The sequence below is a fragment of the Sinocyclocheilus anshuiensis genome, unplaced genomic scaffold (genome assembly GCF_001515605.1).
Source record: "Sinocyclocheilus anshuiensis isolate Anshui unplaced genomic scaffold, SAMN03320099.WGS_v1.1 scaffold690, whole genome shotgun sequence".
NCBI lineage: Eukaryota > Metazoa > Chordata > Actinopteri > Cypriniformes > Cyprinidae > Sinocyclocheilus > Sinocyclocheilus anshuiensis.
Genome location: NW_015547715.1, coordinates 1,079,475 through 1,095,217, shown reverse-complemented (window position 1 = coordinate 1,095,217; position 15,743 = coordinate 1,079,475). Strand labels below are relative to the sequence as shown.

Below are 15,743 nucleotides of genomic sequence, written 5' to 3'. Positions count from 1 at the left end.
ATATATATATTATTTTTGTAAATATGAATCTACATAAAAAGAGTACAAAATGAATGCAACAGAGAAAGGGAAAAAAAATGTTTCATTTTTTTTTCATTTATTTAAATATATTTTTAGAACCTTTATAACTGCTTTACACAAAAGGTCACAGAAAAAAAAAAGTTTAAAATATTAGAAATTAATTAACATTAACACGAACACAATCGCCATACTGCTGCTTTAGTGGAATTGTTGTCCATGAATGCTGAATAGACTGCAAAAACATTGTCATTTTAGTATTATTCAGATACTATTAAAGTTTTTTATTTTAATCCTTGTTAATTTTAGTAATTTTTGTCATTTTAATTTTATTTCTTGTCTGTAATTGTTATTTTAGTACATAAAGTTGAAATTGAGAAATATTTCCTTGCCTTATATTTGCCTTATATATTTCCTTGAAATAAGTTAAATCAGCTGAAATAAAAAATTTTAATTCCGTTTTTATTCCGTGTTTATTTTAATTTCGAGTAACAAACTTTTTTATGGTTTTAGTCTTAGTTAACTTTAATAACCCTGATCACGAACCACAAAGGTGCTTTAAAGTCAAAATAAAACCAATCGCAACATATTTCACCTCTAAAATATGACAAACAAGCTGGAGAGATTGAAAGAGGACAGACTGCCGACATGAGCAACAAAGAAGCTGTTTCAGAGGTGGAATACGTTAGTACAGTCCTGTCACAGATTACAAAGACCTTTATTTTTATTTTTATCTTTATATTAATCTGCATTGATGAATCAATAAGACTACAAAAAGACCAAGATGTGCATGTCAGGACATCAAGTCAATTTGGATTTCATATTGACTGTAAATAGTCTTCCTGTGTGCCACTAATACTGCCCTCTAGTGTGCAGCGGACCGTGACTAACCGCCAAAACCCGAATCCTGCATGGCCTGCAGAGTGTGTGCTCTTATCTACCACAGACAGATCCAATGAGCCACCACACACCTTATTCACACACACACACACACACACACACACACTCACTCACTCACTCACAGAATGGCCAGCCACAAGATAAAGCATCAGGCTCCATTAGGAGGCTTTATGATGATCTACTACCGCAAGCAATTATAAAATGGGCTCTGAGCATCTCTTTATGGCTCTGTGAAAGGCTTCTGTTTGGACACACACAGACTGAAGTGGACGGCTCTAATTACTGCAAACAGAGCCGCTGATAAGAGCAAACGAAATGCGGTCGCTCCCTGAGCAGGAGCTGGTCAGACTCATCCACGAGCCCTCCAGAGACAAACATGCTCAGATTCACTGTCATACATATAATATGTACCTATTATATGTATAATAGGTACATATAACTCCTACAGTCTGCTTGAGTTTAAATTAGAGCTGTCGATCAATTAAAAATGTAATCACATCATGATACACTTATTAATCAAACTGATCACATTTTTCTGTCAGACAAGTAAATCACCAAATGTAATTGTGATTAGACAAAGTAGCTTTAGAAGTCAATAAATAAATAATGATCAAATACTAAAAATGCATACAAATAAATAAATAAACAATTAATTATATAATTCATATAATTCAATCAACATGTAAAACTGACAGTCCTTCTTAATAATACTTTATTCTCTTAAAAAAACTCACCAAATAGACATAAGAATTAGCGTTAGAAAGAAATTAGTAAATAATGATTAAATAATAAAAATATTTAAACTAAATGATAAATAAAAACTAATTTAATAATATAAATAAATCAACATGACAAACTGACAGCCCTATTTTTCATAGTACTTTATTCTCAAAACATTTACCAAACAGACTTTAGAAAATGTAGCTTTAGAAGTCATGATAAAATAAACAACATATAATAAAATAAATAAGACAAAATATAATAATTTAAATAATTAAACATGTTAAATTGAAAGTCATACTGTAATATACTTTATTCTCTAAACAAACATGAGAAAATGTAGTTTTAGCAGCCTATTAAAAATAATGATTAAACAATAAACATATATTTTAAAATTAATAACAAAATAAAAACTAAAAATGTTAATATAATTAAATTAACATGTTAAATGAAAGTCCTAAATTTAATATACCCAATTCTATTTAAAAAAAGACAACATAAGAAAACAGCTTTAGAAATCAATTACAAATAATTAAAATATTTTAAATAAATTATAAAATAAAAAATAATTACTGTTTTAATCAAATTAACAATTTACATTGACAGTCCTATTTTTTTATGTACTTTATTCTCTAAAAAAATCAGACATGAGAAAACATAGCTTCAGAAGTCAATTAATAAATCAGAAAGTATATTTTAAAATAAATAAAAACAAAAAAAATACGTGATTAATGATTTAAATAATTAAATCAGCATTGTAAATTGACAGTCCTACTTTTAATAGTACTTTATTTTCCAAAAAGAGAGAGTGCTATAAAATGTGTGAAGCAGATGGATGATTCATGTGAGACTAATGCAAGTGGAAGAGCTTCATATCCGGCACACGTAATGCTAGTGAAGTATGACACTAATGTAAGTCAGCGTGAGCAGAGAGACGTCAATGTTAAAACTGCTCAGGGAATAAATGAGGATTAATACGTGCAAGCAACACCACATCCAGGCAAAACAGTAATACAGTAACTAAAACATATATGTGACCCTGGACCACAAAACCAGTCACAAGGGTCAATTTGTTTGAAATTGTGATTTATACATATATTTGGCCGAGATACAACTATTTGAAAATCTGGAATCTGAGGGTGCAAAAAAATCTAAATATTGAGAAAATCACCTTTATAGTTGTCCAAATGAAGTTCTTAGCAATGCATATTACTAATCAAAAATTAGGTTTTGATATATTTACGGTAGGAAATTTACAAAATATCTTCATGGAACATGATCTTTACTTAATATCCTAATGATTTTTGGCATAAAGGAAAAATCGATAATTTTGACCCATACAATGTATTTTTGGCTATTGCTACAAATATACCCCAGTGACTTAAGACTGCTTTTGTGCTCCAGGGTCACATATAAACTAACTATTTTGGTCAAAATGACAATAAATGAAGTCGTGAACATGTTTGGAAACAAGGAAAATGAGCTTGCTTTAAAAATCATTATATCCTTCGTTTCCCTGCCTCTAAAAACCAACAAGATGCTTGTAATAAATGTTCTTAGCTCAGATTCGTTGCACTGCCTTTTCTGTCTCTGACTCATTGGTTTGCAAATTAAAGGCTGAAATTATGTTCTCTAAAAGAGAGTGCAGATCATGGAGTCATTACTGTAACAGACTCAGATGTGGGACTGGTGCTGTTGAAAGGTCAAGCTGTCAAAAGCGCTGTGACTTAAAATGGAGACGACACAAAAACCTCATACACTGTGACACAGGAAGAAAGATTTGGGGTCAGTGAGATTTTATAATGTTTTTGAAAGAAGTCTCTAATGCTCAGCAAAGCTGCATTTATTTGATCAAAAATATATAAGATTTTACACTGTGACACAGGAAGAAAGATTTGGGGTCAGTGAGATTTTATAATGTTTTTGAAAGAAGTCTCTAATGCTCAGCAAAGCTGCATTTATTTGATCAAAAATATATAAGATTTTTATTGTGTTTTAAACACAAAAAAAAAAAAAACTAAAAACTAATAACACAAAAATCTAGTTAAAAAGTAGTTAATGTACGTTTTTCTTTAAAGCAAGCAAATATCAAGGCATATTTAACAGTTTTAATTTATATTGCAATATAACAAAACAAATATATATATATATATAATACAAAGGGCCGAAAGCCAATCACACAGTATATTTTTCATTTAAAAACACAAGTTGCAGTGGGATGGGGAAAAAACCCGCCATAAAGTCTCGAGATATGTATTTTCAAAGTTGAACTTGGTTTAATTTTACATGGCTTTCTAAACATGCGGCTCTTTTGTGCGAGACGCGAGTGCAACGGTGATAGATGTCCCTCTAGAAAATGCGCGAAATATGCGTTCTGTGTGAACGGCTTGGTTTCAGTTTTGACGTAAACAACATCTTCTCCGCATTGATGTTATCTTTTCCCGCAATATTTGCAATTAACAACGCAGCAGCGCCGCATCTAGTGGCTTCAACTGGATAGGCTAACAAAAACATTAAAATGCAATGACACTTACATCGTCATCGCATCTCGTGCGCCACTGATAAGGCTGCCTCCTTAACGCACACCTAAAATTCGAATGCAACATTTTTGCCTTCGAATGTGGATTTTTATTTTAAATTCGACGAATATTCTAAATTCAACATTTTTTTTGACAACCCTAATGTATATGTATGTATATGTATGATGTTGGATTTTCCTCCTTTGAACATTAAAGGAATAGAACAGACAGAGTGCCGTTCTCATTTCCTGTATGACAAAGTGGTGGTGCCATCATTAAGGTAATGAAGAGCATGTTTGTTAATGCGTCGCCCTCATTCTGACAGGGCCGGTCCGTTTGCACGCCATCGGAGAGATTTATGCGTCTGGAGACGCTCCAGATCCCACGCTGAGTTTTATTGGTCTGTGACTTGTGTGGACTAACCCTTTATCCTTTTATTGGGCCAATAAATTAACGTTAGACAATGTGAGCGAGCCATTTAGGAGATGGGCTGTTACCTCTGTCCTCTGGGGCCGGTTGGGAGCGGGGCCGCTGCTAGACCATGAGGACTGATTTGATTTAGAATAGTGAATGCTGTGAGTGAGTGAAAATACTTAAGATCAGCAGCTGAGCAAATGAGGACAGGTAAAAAAACAGCTGACACTTTCACAGTCTGAGGGAGAGATGCTAGAGTAGAGATCTTTAAAGAAATCAATTCACGCTGGCAAAGAAATTCACAGACAGCAAGTCACAGCACAAAGAGACAGAGAACCATGACAGGCGATAAAGAAATGTCACCTACAATATCACTACAGATAATGATTAACTGTAAAACTCATACAGTTTATACTGCAGTACATCTACTGCAGATTTATAAAAATCTGACTCCAAGCAAACTAGTGCAGACACCATCATTGATTATAATGGAAGCGATTTACAGTAGCTTCAATGTGTCGTAATATGCTTGTGTCTGGCGAGACTGTTATTTTTGACATAAGCAAACGTGACTAAAACAAGCAATGAGCATTAGGACATTTTAATGGTAGATTTTTTATTGGTTCCAATCCAAATTTTTTCAAATTGCAATATCACCTGTGGTGAGAACATGAAATAAATATTTTTGGAGCTGTGGTGTGCCAACCTTGCTTTCTTTTTATAGTTTACAATAGGTGAGAACCCTCATTGAGGTTTTTTTTTTGCCTGTCAGATGTGCACAATTTTTTAAAATTGTTATGAATAAATATTATTCCATTTTCCAAAAGAATAATAATTAAAATTTGAGCTAAAAGGGCAAATTATTTGTAAATAATTTTTTTCTGCCAATATATATGTACAGTATATATTAAAATTGGCGTGTGTGTGTGTGTGTGTGATTTTTATTTATTACTTATATAAATAATATATATTTATTACACTTTATAACACTTATATTTTTCTAGGCATGAATAAAGATGATTTCATTTTCGAAAGAATATTAATATTGTTTCAATGATAAATTCAGTTTTCAAATGTCTGTTTTCTTTCAGCTGAAAGGCCTTTAGTTTTCTTTTGGTTCTTCAGATTTCTTATAACAACAACACAGGCACCATTCAAGCGAACAAATTTAGCATCGCTTTTAAGCCTTTTGATTTCAGAACGGCGTGCACACAAGAGCATAGGGAAAATCTCTGTGAATGAAAGGAGACGTATGCCACGGGGAAAAGAAACACACAAACACACACACGCACACACACACGTGAACTCACTCACCTCATTCTACCTCTACGATTTCTCCCAAAAGGCTTCGTGGTTGAACGAGTGAGTGTAAAAATAGCTCAAGATGAATAGTCATGTCATCAGTGGTGGCGTCTCCTCTGACCACAAAGCACACGGACGACAGAGAACAGAGTTTTTGGGAAGAAATGAAGCGTTTAAAGCACAGGACTGGTAGAGTTTTGAATTCAATACTAAACTGATAATAATAACACTCCCATCCCATGACTTCAAATAAGATTACAGGCATTAGATGTTAATTTAATAAGCAAATATGTAGGCTATAAATGATAAAATACAAGACAGAAAGCAAACATGTCTTTTCTTTGTTTGCTTTCTGTGATTGCAAGCAGTGATAAAATATTTGACAGTTTTAAGATTGTCAGGTGATATCCATACCTGCTTGACTAATTTATAAATTATATTAATTCTATGTATTTATATGTTTTTTGAGAGGTATTTGGCTAAATATTTATATTGTATATATATATATATATATATATATATATATATATGTGCAATTTAATGATAGCATGTAAGATTTATTATACACAATATTTACTCAAAATTCACTCAAAAAACTTAATGACATCACAACGTTTAAAAGTGACATATCATGAAAATCTGACTTTTCCAGGTTTTAAGTGCTATAATCAGGTCCTCGGTGCATCTACCAACCAAGGAAACGTGAAAAAGATTAACCCAGTAACTTTGTTTTGGATGCAAATCTTCCCACATCGTGATGTAGACATGTGGGGGCGTGTCAGAACGAGCCGTTTTAGGTAGGCGTGGTTGACTCTTAACTTTTATAAAGAATATCTCTTTGTATTTGAGACTTTAGTCTTTGCAACTTTACAGATCTTCTTTATGCACCAAGAGTTTGTAACACTTCAAAGAAAAAGGAAAAATTGAAATCGCATCATATGACCCCTTTAAATTAATATGGTTTAAAAACGCATGATTTCAGCGCGATAAACATGATAATCAGAACCAAAACAGATGTTTTTAGCAGGTCCGAGCTGTAATGGCGCAGTTCTATTCTGGAAAAGGGGGATGGGACCAGCAGCTCATTTGCATTTAAAGAGACAAGCCCGAAAAACAGCGTGTTTCTGCTTCCACTCAAAATAGGCATTTTCAAAATGATATAATAAATGATCTGTGGAGTATTTTGAGCTGAAACTTCACAGACACATTCTGGGGACACCAGAGACTTATATTACATATTGTAAAAAGGGGCATAATATGTCTCCTTTAAAGGAATAATTCTCTACACATTTTAACGACAGAAAGTGAGATTATTAATTATTTTATACCATATTTACTGAAAAATATTAGAAATTGAAAATACGTATCCATTGGCTGTTTTGAGAGACTGGCTTGACAAATAGTTAAATTATATTAATTATATATTTATATTATGTCAGTGAATTCTTTAATCTACCAACAGCTCAGTGAAAATCTAAAAAACTATTTCAGCAAAGCAAAGCTTTTGAGTGCATTTTTAGTAAATATTATGTAGAAGAAATAAGAAATCTCACTTAACAAATATTACAATAATATATTAGTTAATTAAGAAGGCATGGATATCAGCTGACAATATTACAATCATACAATGCTGACATAAGTACAGCATATACTGTAAAATACAGTAAGTGAACTCTCTGTATGCTAGATGTTGTGCGATTAGAGCAGGTTCAGAGGTGTCAGGTGATCACACAGTGATCTTAATAATAAATGTGAGGTACGTGGGAACACTTCCTATTACATTTCTTCTCAGAAACCCGTAATTAGTTCATTGTAACATCTCCACAACGAGCATGAGGTGATAACTGAGAGTCTAGTTTCTTGACACACTTCTACAACTCTCTACCACTGAGAGCGAGGGGTGCGATGCTACTAAAGTCATGCGTTTGCAATGTATACAGCTCTGTTGATTATAATGGACGCGTTCTATCAGGGCTCAAAGTTTAGATTGTTAGCTTCAACATTTAGCCCTAACAACAGGAATAAAGTTACTTGTTACTTTCTGGCCTCACACAGTAATTATCAGGCATTCTGAGATGTGCATTGTCACTTTAAATGGCATGTCGGGACAGATTGGAAAGCTTTTCACTGGATTGATTGACTCGCATTCTTGAAACTCGAAATGAAGCCGCTCAGATCTATAATGCTAAATGAGCTATTCTCACGGTGCTGAATGAGACACATGATTCATAGCTGATGCGGCTGCGCTTCCTGGAACAAAACCATTGAGCCCAGCTGTTCCTGTTCTCTACATCTGGCTGATATAATAGGAGAACGACAGGAGCTATAAAGACCTTTGAGAATGTTTTACCACACTTACTCTGTGATAAACTCATGTCCTACATACTGAAATGTCCTAGGTTATGTAAATAATAATGCGACGACACTACTGAATCAAACAAAAACAAAATGTTTGGCTTGAGATAATTCAGCCTTTACTACGCTAAAAAAAAATTTCTTTAAAACGTGGGATTTCTCAGACATCCCAGTGCTTACAGCTGACAACACAATCTACAACTAAAATGATTATGAAAAACAATATATTGATACAAAAGCATTAAATAGCAGTTAAATGGTGAGTTCGCCGATTTTCAGCCAGCTTTATATTGTTAAAATGTCGGTAGTAAGTAAACAAACAATGTGTATTATTTTTCCATTTTACCTGCACCAAAATATCCCATTTATTTGTCAGCAAAAGTCTTTTGATTATTGAAGCTCCAGGGCTTTTTTTTTATACTACAGATGGTTTTATTTTTTATTTTAGTCAACTATAATAACCCATTACTTCTCACTGTAAACATGTTTTGCCTGGTAAAGGCAAAGTGTTGAAAATGCAATTTCAACTGGAAGAAAAATTGAGCTCATATATTGAAATAATATTTATTTCTAAAATTGATACATAAATAATATTAAATATTTATTACACTTTTCTTAACTTTCTTCGCCACAGCACTGTTTTTTTCAAGCATTTAGTACCGATTTCTTTTTTTTTTTTTATTGTTTCTACTGCATAGACAGAATTACCCCTTTATTAGCATCTGTGCTTGTGTAAAAATTAGTGACTGATCACATAACCAATGACTATTGAACGCAGGTTGATGTAAAAATGTCTGAAAGTGCAATCAATCAGCGTTCGCTCTCCACACATGACGTTATCAAATCAATGATGTCAATGCAAATCAGTTCAGAAACCACATGCAGCAATTTTCAAGACAGGCATTTGCTTTAGGCTACTTTCCATACAGTTTGTGTATTAGATAAAACAGTCTCAGTTTTCAATCCATCCCTATTGAAGATTTCATGCACATTAAGAACAAAATAAAGTGGGGTTAACTATATTTGGTGTCATGAAAAGATGATTCTCCAAGGGCTGATTCACTCTGGCAAAACTGAATTCCTAACCGCACATGAATGACATTATTTCAGTTTAAAACATAAAAACCTTCCTGTTTCTGTTTTCTGAAAGCATGCACACTGGATGTCTAACAAAAGTACAGTGCCATTGAAAACATCATTCCACTAAGCCACTTTTATCCATCATGTTCGTTCACCACCTGCTTTGAGCATTTCAGACATTTTGAGTCACACTGACTCATATGTTTGCGCCAAACACACCAAATATGGAAAAGAAATGTGATGCAACATAGTGATTTTTATTTAGCATGTTGAGTATGAGTATCTTGTCATAGAATAGTTTACCAATTACATTAAATAAAGCAAAAAAGCAATGAAATTCAACACCCTAGGCCATTCCACTACATGAATAATCATGCACAAGACAAGATGTACTATTTACTTTTGAGAAGGAGAAAATATCAAGCTACAAATTGTTGGCATTTGTCTAATTTAGTGGATTGCATCCCACCAGTTGAGAAGCACCGACTTGATTTCAAGCTACACGGCTAGTCTAGTGAAACCTGCTGCCTAGGCCAACTCACCCATATCTGCAGTTTGATTCTCTTGTCGTTCTTGTAGACGGTTTTGACTTTGAAATCGATGCCCACCGTGCTCACAAACGCTGATGTGAAGGAGTCGTCAGCGTACCGGAAGAGAAACGACGTCTTTCCTACACTGCTGTTGCCGATGATCAGCAGTTTGAACATGTAATCGAAGTTCTGGTCAGATCCTTCTTTCTGTGTCGCAGCCATCTGGAACAAGAAAAGACGCTTTCAAACAAACAGCTTCGGCAACACAGATGTTAGTGCTGGGCGGTATACCGGTCCATACCGAATACCGGTGTTTATTTTTGTTATGATATGAATTTTTAAAATACCGTAATACCGGTGTATGTCGCTTAAACAACGTTCGGAACGCGACACTGTTTGAAAGGGGTCCCTTTTCACTGTTGCACTGTGGTGAGGGAACAGCTGTATGTGTTACTAAGCGTGAAAGTTCTGAAACTGAAGCTGTAGAACTAATAGAACGTGATGACACAGAAGAACTCATCCACAATATCCACATTGACCGCCACAAATATCCACTGCCCCCTGCCATCAGCTCCCGCGTCTCACACACACACGAGCGTGACTTTAGCACTAGATTTAGCAACTTTCATACCCTTTTAGCGGATTTTTCCCATAGAATATTCATACTGACAAACCTAGCGACTTTTTTGGATAAACCTTAGCTATGGTTCAGTTGGAAGATTTCGCCAGTGCTGTCCCGCGAACGCGAGGTCTGACTTTCCCGGAGAAGTGTCACCTCTCTCGGCGTCTGTTCTGTGCAGTGAGCGGCAGAGAAGCAGTGCACCGCAGCCGACTCGTCAATAAATGAGTACAAAACAGCGTTTCTTAGCACCTGTCGCTTACTGATTGTTTGGAATTATAAATTTGAGCGTAGTTTGTCTGTTAATATCACATGCACTTTTTTGTTTGTTGTTTTTTTAGATTGTTTCTCAGACGCAGGCAGTGCGCTGCATGAGACAACAAAGTAATATAGCCAAAACAACCGCATAGCCGCTCTTTAGTGTAGATGCATGTTGATTTTATCAGACGATGCCGCGATTATAAATGAGAGTGACTCCTGGTTAACATGTATTAAAAGGGGTCGTGTTTAGTCACTATTTAGTGTGGTATTTTTTGACAATATTCACTCATCATGACAGTAAAATAGGGCATTCTAAGTCAATATACTGCAGTATTTCCTCTCTCAATCAGTAGAAAATATGGTTAACACCCGGTCATGCATGAAAAAAAATACCGTCATGTACCGTGAAACCGGTATAATTTTGAAAAATACCGTGATATACATTTTTGGTCATACCGCCCAGCACTAACAGATGTGCATTTTATCTGCACCAATAAATCTTCAAAAGCTCATCGCTATATTTCATAATAGTGGACACTAATCAAGCCGTTTCAACTGAAGACTGAAGGAGGTCAGATTTTTAAACTAACAGTTTCAAAACAATAAAAATCCAACACTAAACTGTTATTTATTGACAGAAACACTTGGATTAATTAAAGTCATTTGATAATACACTGTTATTATTTTTAATGACTGATGTTATGTTTGTTTAATTGTCTGCTAACCAATGTAGAAACATATTTTAATTTCTGTCTTTTTAAATACAATTATAATCATTGGACTAGAATATAATTATGAATAACAACACTAATAATAATTATAATCTACAGTATTTACACTTTTTTGTAAACTAAATTTGTACTGTGTTACATGTTTTTTTTTGCAATCTAAATATAAAAAAATTATAAATTGTAAAAATGTTAATTTAATGTCATATTAATCATTTTTACTGTAATATCGGATCTACTACTCCATGCGTATCTAAGGAATAACTGCAAACACCATAACATTGTATATTTTGTATTTATAATGTATATTTATGTATACAAAATATAAAAAGTGCAATGGTGTTTGCAGTTATTCCTTAGATATGCATGCAAAGCTATTAGTAGATCCAGTATTACAGTAAAAATGTAATAATTATTTAGGTAAACCGATTATAATTATTTGAAAATATAATCAGACCTAAACCTCTTTTCTTTTTTTAAATATACTTAAAAAGGGTATAAAAAAACATTTGACGTGGTTTAAATATCAGCAAAGACAAAACTTGTGAATTGGCTTTGAAAAGTACAGGCCTATTAAACTTGCTTCTACACATTACACGTGCAAAACAAACTACATGTTTTATCACTACATACAATAAAACACACATACCACATTTCATTTAGGGTTGACATTAATCAAATTTGGAGCTTGTTTTTGGCTGAAATAACCTAGAAAATCATCCATAAAACCCATCCTCAAACACCATCTTAAAAATACAGTCGAGCTGACAATCATTTAATTATGATAATGATCAATGTACAGAGAGGAAGCGATTTAAAGCTATAAAATGCTTTAGTACAGGAATATTCCCCCAACCCCCACATTACAGAGCGTTAGGGTGTGTTTCCATCAATAACAAATAAACATTTTATTCACCCTTATGTTTATTTGTCGATAACGACAGGTTTAATCTGGTTGAGAACGAGGTTATTACGTTACAACAATCAATTGTGGTATATTTCGCCTTATATTCTTTTCTATACAATTCGGAAATGCTCAGCAGAACTGGAATTACAATGAAATAACTTCATATTATAAAGTCAAATATGGCAATAAAAGCTTTAAAAAAAAGACAAGTTCAAACCTGCATGGATCCGTCCTGACGCATCCTACCGAAGCCCGAAGATTTGGCACGATAATTCAGTCGGTTCCCGGTGATGCTCGAATCTCTCCGTGTCCTCTGAGCATCAGCATCAGTCGCCAGAGACCGCGCTCTGACGCGCCCGGCCGTGCCAACGTCACTCATTCGCGCTTGCTGCTGGGAATTGTAGTTTTCTAGAAAAGAGCGTTCAGCTGTTTGTAGTCCTTAAACCCGGAACACACTTGGCGTTTTCGACGGATTATCACATTTCCAGCTTTTGATGTAGAGTAAAATAATATTCTTATATAGCAGCGCGTTAGCAATTTATTTTTTTTATTAAAAAACAAAACAAAAACAAAAACTGAGTTTTCACAATTCACGTTTGAGGTAGGCTAACTATGCTGTAGAACAACAAACCGCTCCAAGTCATGTTAACAACAGACCTTGCTTTATTCAAATATCCAAAACGTTTAAATCAGCATTCAAGATGTATATAAGTTATGTATAAATAAATATTATAGTTATACCTACATAAATAATAGGGCCTATTTAACTTGAGATTTAAGAAATAAATTAGACAAAATTAAGTGCTCTACAGATTTTGTTTCTTGCATTAAAATAGATTAATATCCTACTGGATTAAAAAATAATAATTTAGGCCTAATCAGTTTTTCAGTTTATTCTGCAGGATTGTTTTTTTTTTTTTTTTTGGGGAATTATAGTAGGAAATATTTTAGATTCTTTAAATGGTGAAACCAATGATTTTTAACAGGTTTATATAATTATGTTTCCTACGATGAAAATAGAAAGTCCAAAGGGCAGATCGATCTCTTAAAGGGGTCATATGATGTTGCTAAAAAGAACATTATTTTGTGAACTTTTATAAAGAATATCTCTTTAGTCTTTGCAACTTTACAGATCTTCTTTATGCAACAAGAGCTTGTAACACTCCAAAGAGAAAGGAAAAATTGAAATCATATGACCCCTTTAAATCTCATTGGTTTGGTATCCGTCAATCGTTTTAATCTGGAAACCCTGAAAACCCCGGCATGAAGTAGGTTAGACAAAAATACTCAAATATGTGAGTTAAAAGATGGCCTACTTTAGTGTCCTTGGCAGATTAATATTTAGATTTTGCTCAATATTTCAGTGTCTCGCCCTAGAACGTCTGTCAGCGGTATCGATTGAGATGAGGCGTGTGTAATAGTTTGTAACAGTGTAACAGTGTTTCAGTTTGATTTCATCTTCACTGCGCCATTTAGAAACATTTACAGGCATGTTTAAAACGCACAGATGCTTCGTTCACCCTGTCGAGCACGTTTTGTTTGTTTGCTATGGTCTGCGGTCATTTGAAACATGAGCTGCGAGTTCCTTTTTCTGTCGGATTGTTGCAGCAGCGCGACCTCTACTGGCAGCTCCGGTGTAAGCGCTATTAAATGTCATATTGCCCCTTTATGGACTAATCGACCTATATATTATTAAAATATTTAGTCTGCATAGAACAATGGTGATGTTTTTTAGTCAGAGCAAATCGAATTTTAATATAGTTATCAATAAAACATCAATAAAATAAAAAAAAAAACTAAATTTCTTTAGTATTTTAAGGCTTTTGCAAATCTCTGGCAAACATTTAATCATTGGATACATTATATGAACCTGAATTTATATAAGTGTAAATGTATAAAGCAAATCTAAAGGAATGCTAATAATAATTCCAATTATTATTCCAATATTTCAACACGAATACTAAAAATTCAATAGTGGATAAACTGAAAAACAGATTCAGTTTTGAGAAGCAAGATGTAATTACTTCCATTAGTATTACATTAGTACATTAGTATTAGCTTCTAATTCTAATTTACATCCTATGAACAATACAACGGATACTTGTATGTTGGCCATGATATGCTTTACAGTGCTGATATATGTCCTGCTATTGAACACATTTCAGTATGGAGGACTGTATCGAGGTCATCCTCGAGGAGCACAGCAGCAGGTGGCTCAGTCATCAGCAGTCCAGCCCCAATGTCACCTTACTGATCGGATCTGCCTTCGCTGGAGTCTATGGCCTCTGGTCCATGTTCTGTATGCCTGGACTGAGGGACCCTTTCGGACTAAAGGTGCTTTGACTTTCTGCACATTTCTCTCTTTAACAGAGAGAAGTTGAGAGAAGCTAGGGAAGCTGAAAAGGTCTGGTATGATATTCTCCCTGGTGCCATTTCAACAAAAGAACAAACTCTAAATGTTATCAAGCTTCTAGAAGGACGCAGAGGCTATCTGGCTGACCTGGGATCAGGCGATGGATGTTTGGTAAGTCAGGGATGAAATGGCAGGCTTTGGAGCTTATACTAGATGAATGTGCAACATTTCATGTATTAACTTTCCTGTTCTGAAATGCAGGTATTTGCAGCAGCGTCAATGGGATTTCAATGCACTGGTTTTGAAATAAACTCCATATTATTGGCCTGTTCAAGGAGTAAAGCATGTTGGCGTGGCATACACACTGATATTCATTTCGTTAAACAGGACTTCTGGAAGGTAAGCTTTATACGTATGTATTTCAATTATTTTACATTATGTCAAACATGTCTATAGCTTTTCTTACTGCAGCTCTTTTATATTTCAGACGGATCTGTCCAAATACAGAAACGTGTTTCTGGCTCCTGCAGTGGTATGTTGCTGGATTGCCGTGTGGGGGGCGCTATAGGATCGTATAATGAATTTTCTGTCTTTTATCTACTTGCAAATCCCACATGCATTTAAGTATTTTCAATTTTATAAACTGCTCACCCTTATTTTGTGTCCTCGCTTGCATTCGAACATGCAAGTAAGCTTCAATATTATATAATATATTATAAACAAAAAATATAATTTTTATAACATTTATTAATTTTAAGTTAATGTATAAATATGGTATTGTTCATTCTTAATTCATGATGCATTGATTATCTTAATATAAGAAAATAGCAATTGACATTAATAAATGATAAAAAGTTATTAACTATTGCATTAGTTATTGTTAATGAATGTATTGTAAATTGTTAAAGTATCATTTAGATATTATAATCAGTTATCATTTAGATACTATAATTCCGTTTTAATTTTAGCTATTTTAGTACATCAAGTTAAACTAAATTAAAAATGTAGCTGAAAAATTCATTTACATCATGCATTTA

At 34.0% G+C, this 15,743-nt stretch overlaps 2 protein-coding genes across 2 annotated transcripts in view; one reads left to right on the top strand and one right to left on the bottom strand.

Annotated features, from left to right (window-relative positions):
• Positions 1 to 12,678, bottom strand: part of LOC107704125 (ras-related protein Rab-3C-like) — a 25,357-nt gene extending 12,679 nt beyond the window's left edge. The window contains exons 1-2 of the mRNA XM_016506981.1: positions 12,571 to 12,678; positions 9,851 to 10,060 (exon numbers count right to left, since the gene is read on the bottom strand). Of these exons, the coding sequence (XP_016362467.1) occupies positions 9,851 to 10,060; positions 12,571 to 12,594 (234 nt within the window). The 5' untranslated portion in view covers positions 12,595 to 12,678. The remainder of the gene's footprint in view (positions 1 to 9,850; positions 10,061 to 12,570) is intronic.
• Positions 12,679 to 14,519: 1,841 nt separating this feature from the next.
• Positions 14,520 to 15,743, top strand: part of LOC107704110 (protein FAM173B-like) — a 1,788-nt gene continuing 564 nt past the window's right edge. The window contains exons 1-4 of the mRNA XM_016506964.1: positions 14,520 to 14,647; positions 14,724 to 14,877; positions 14,968 to 15,105; positions 15,194 to 15,238. Coding sequence (XP_016362450.1) covers positions 14,520 to 14,647; positions 14,724 to 14,877; positions 14,968 to 15,105; positions 15,194 to 15,238 — 465 coding nt within the window. The remainder of the gene's footprint in view (positions 14,648 to 14,723; positions 14,878 to 14,967; positions 15,106 to 15,193; positions 15,239 to 15,743) is intronic.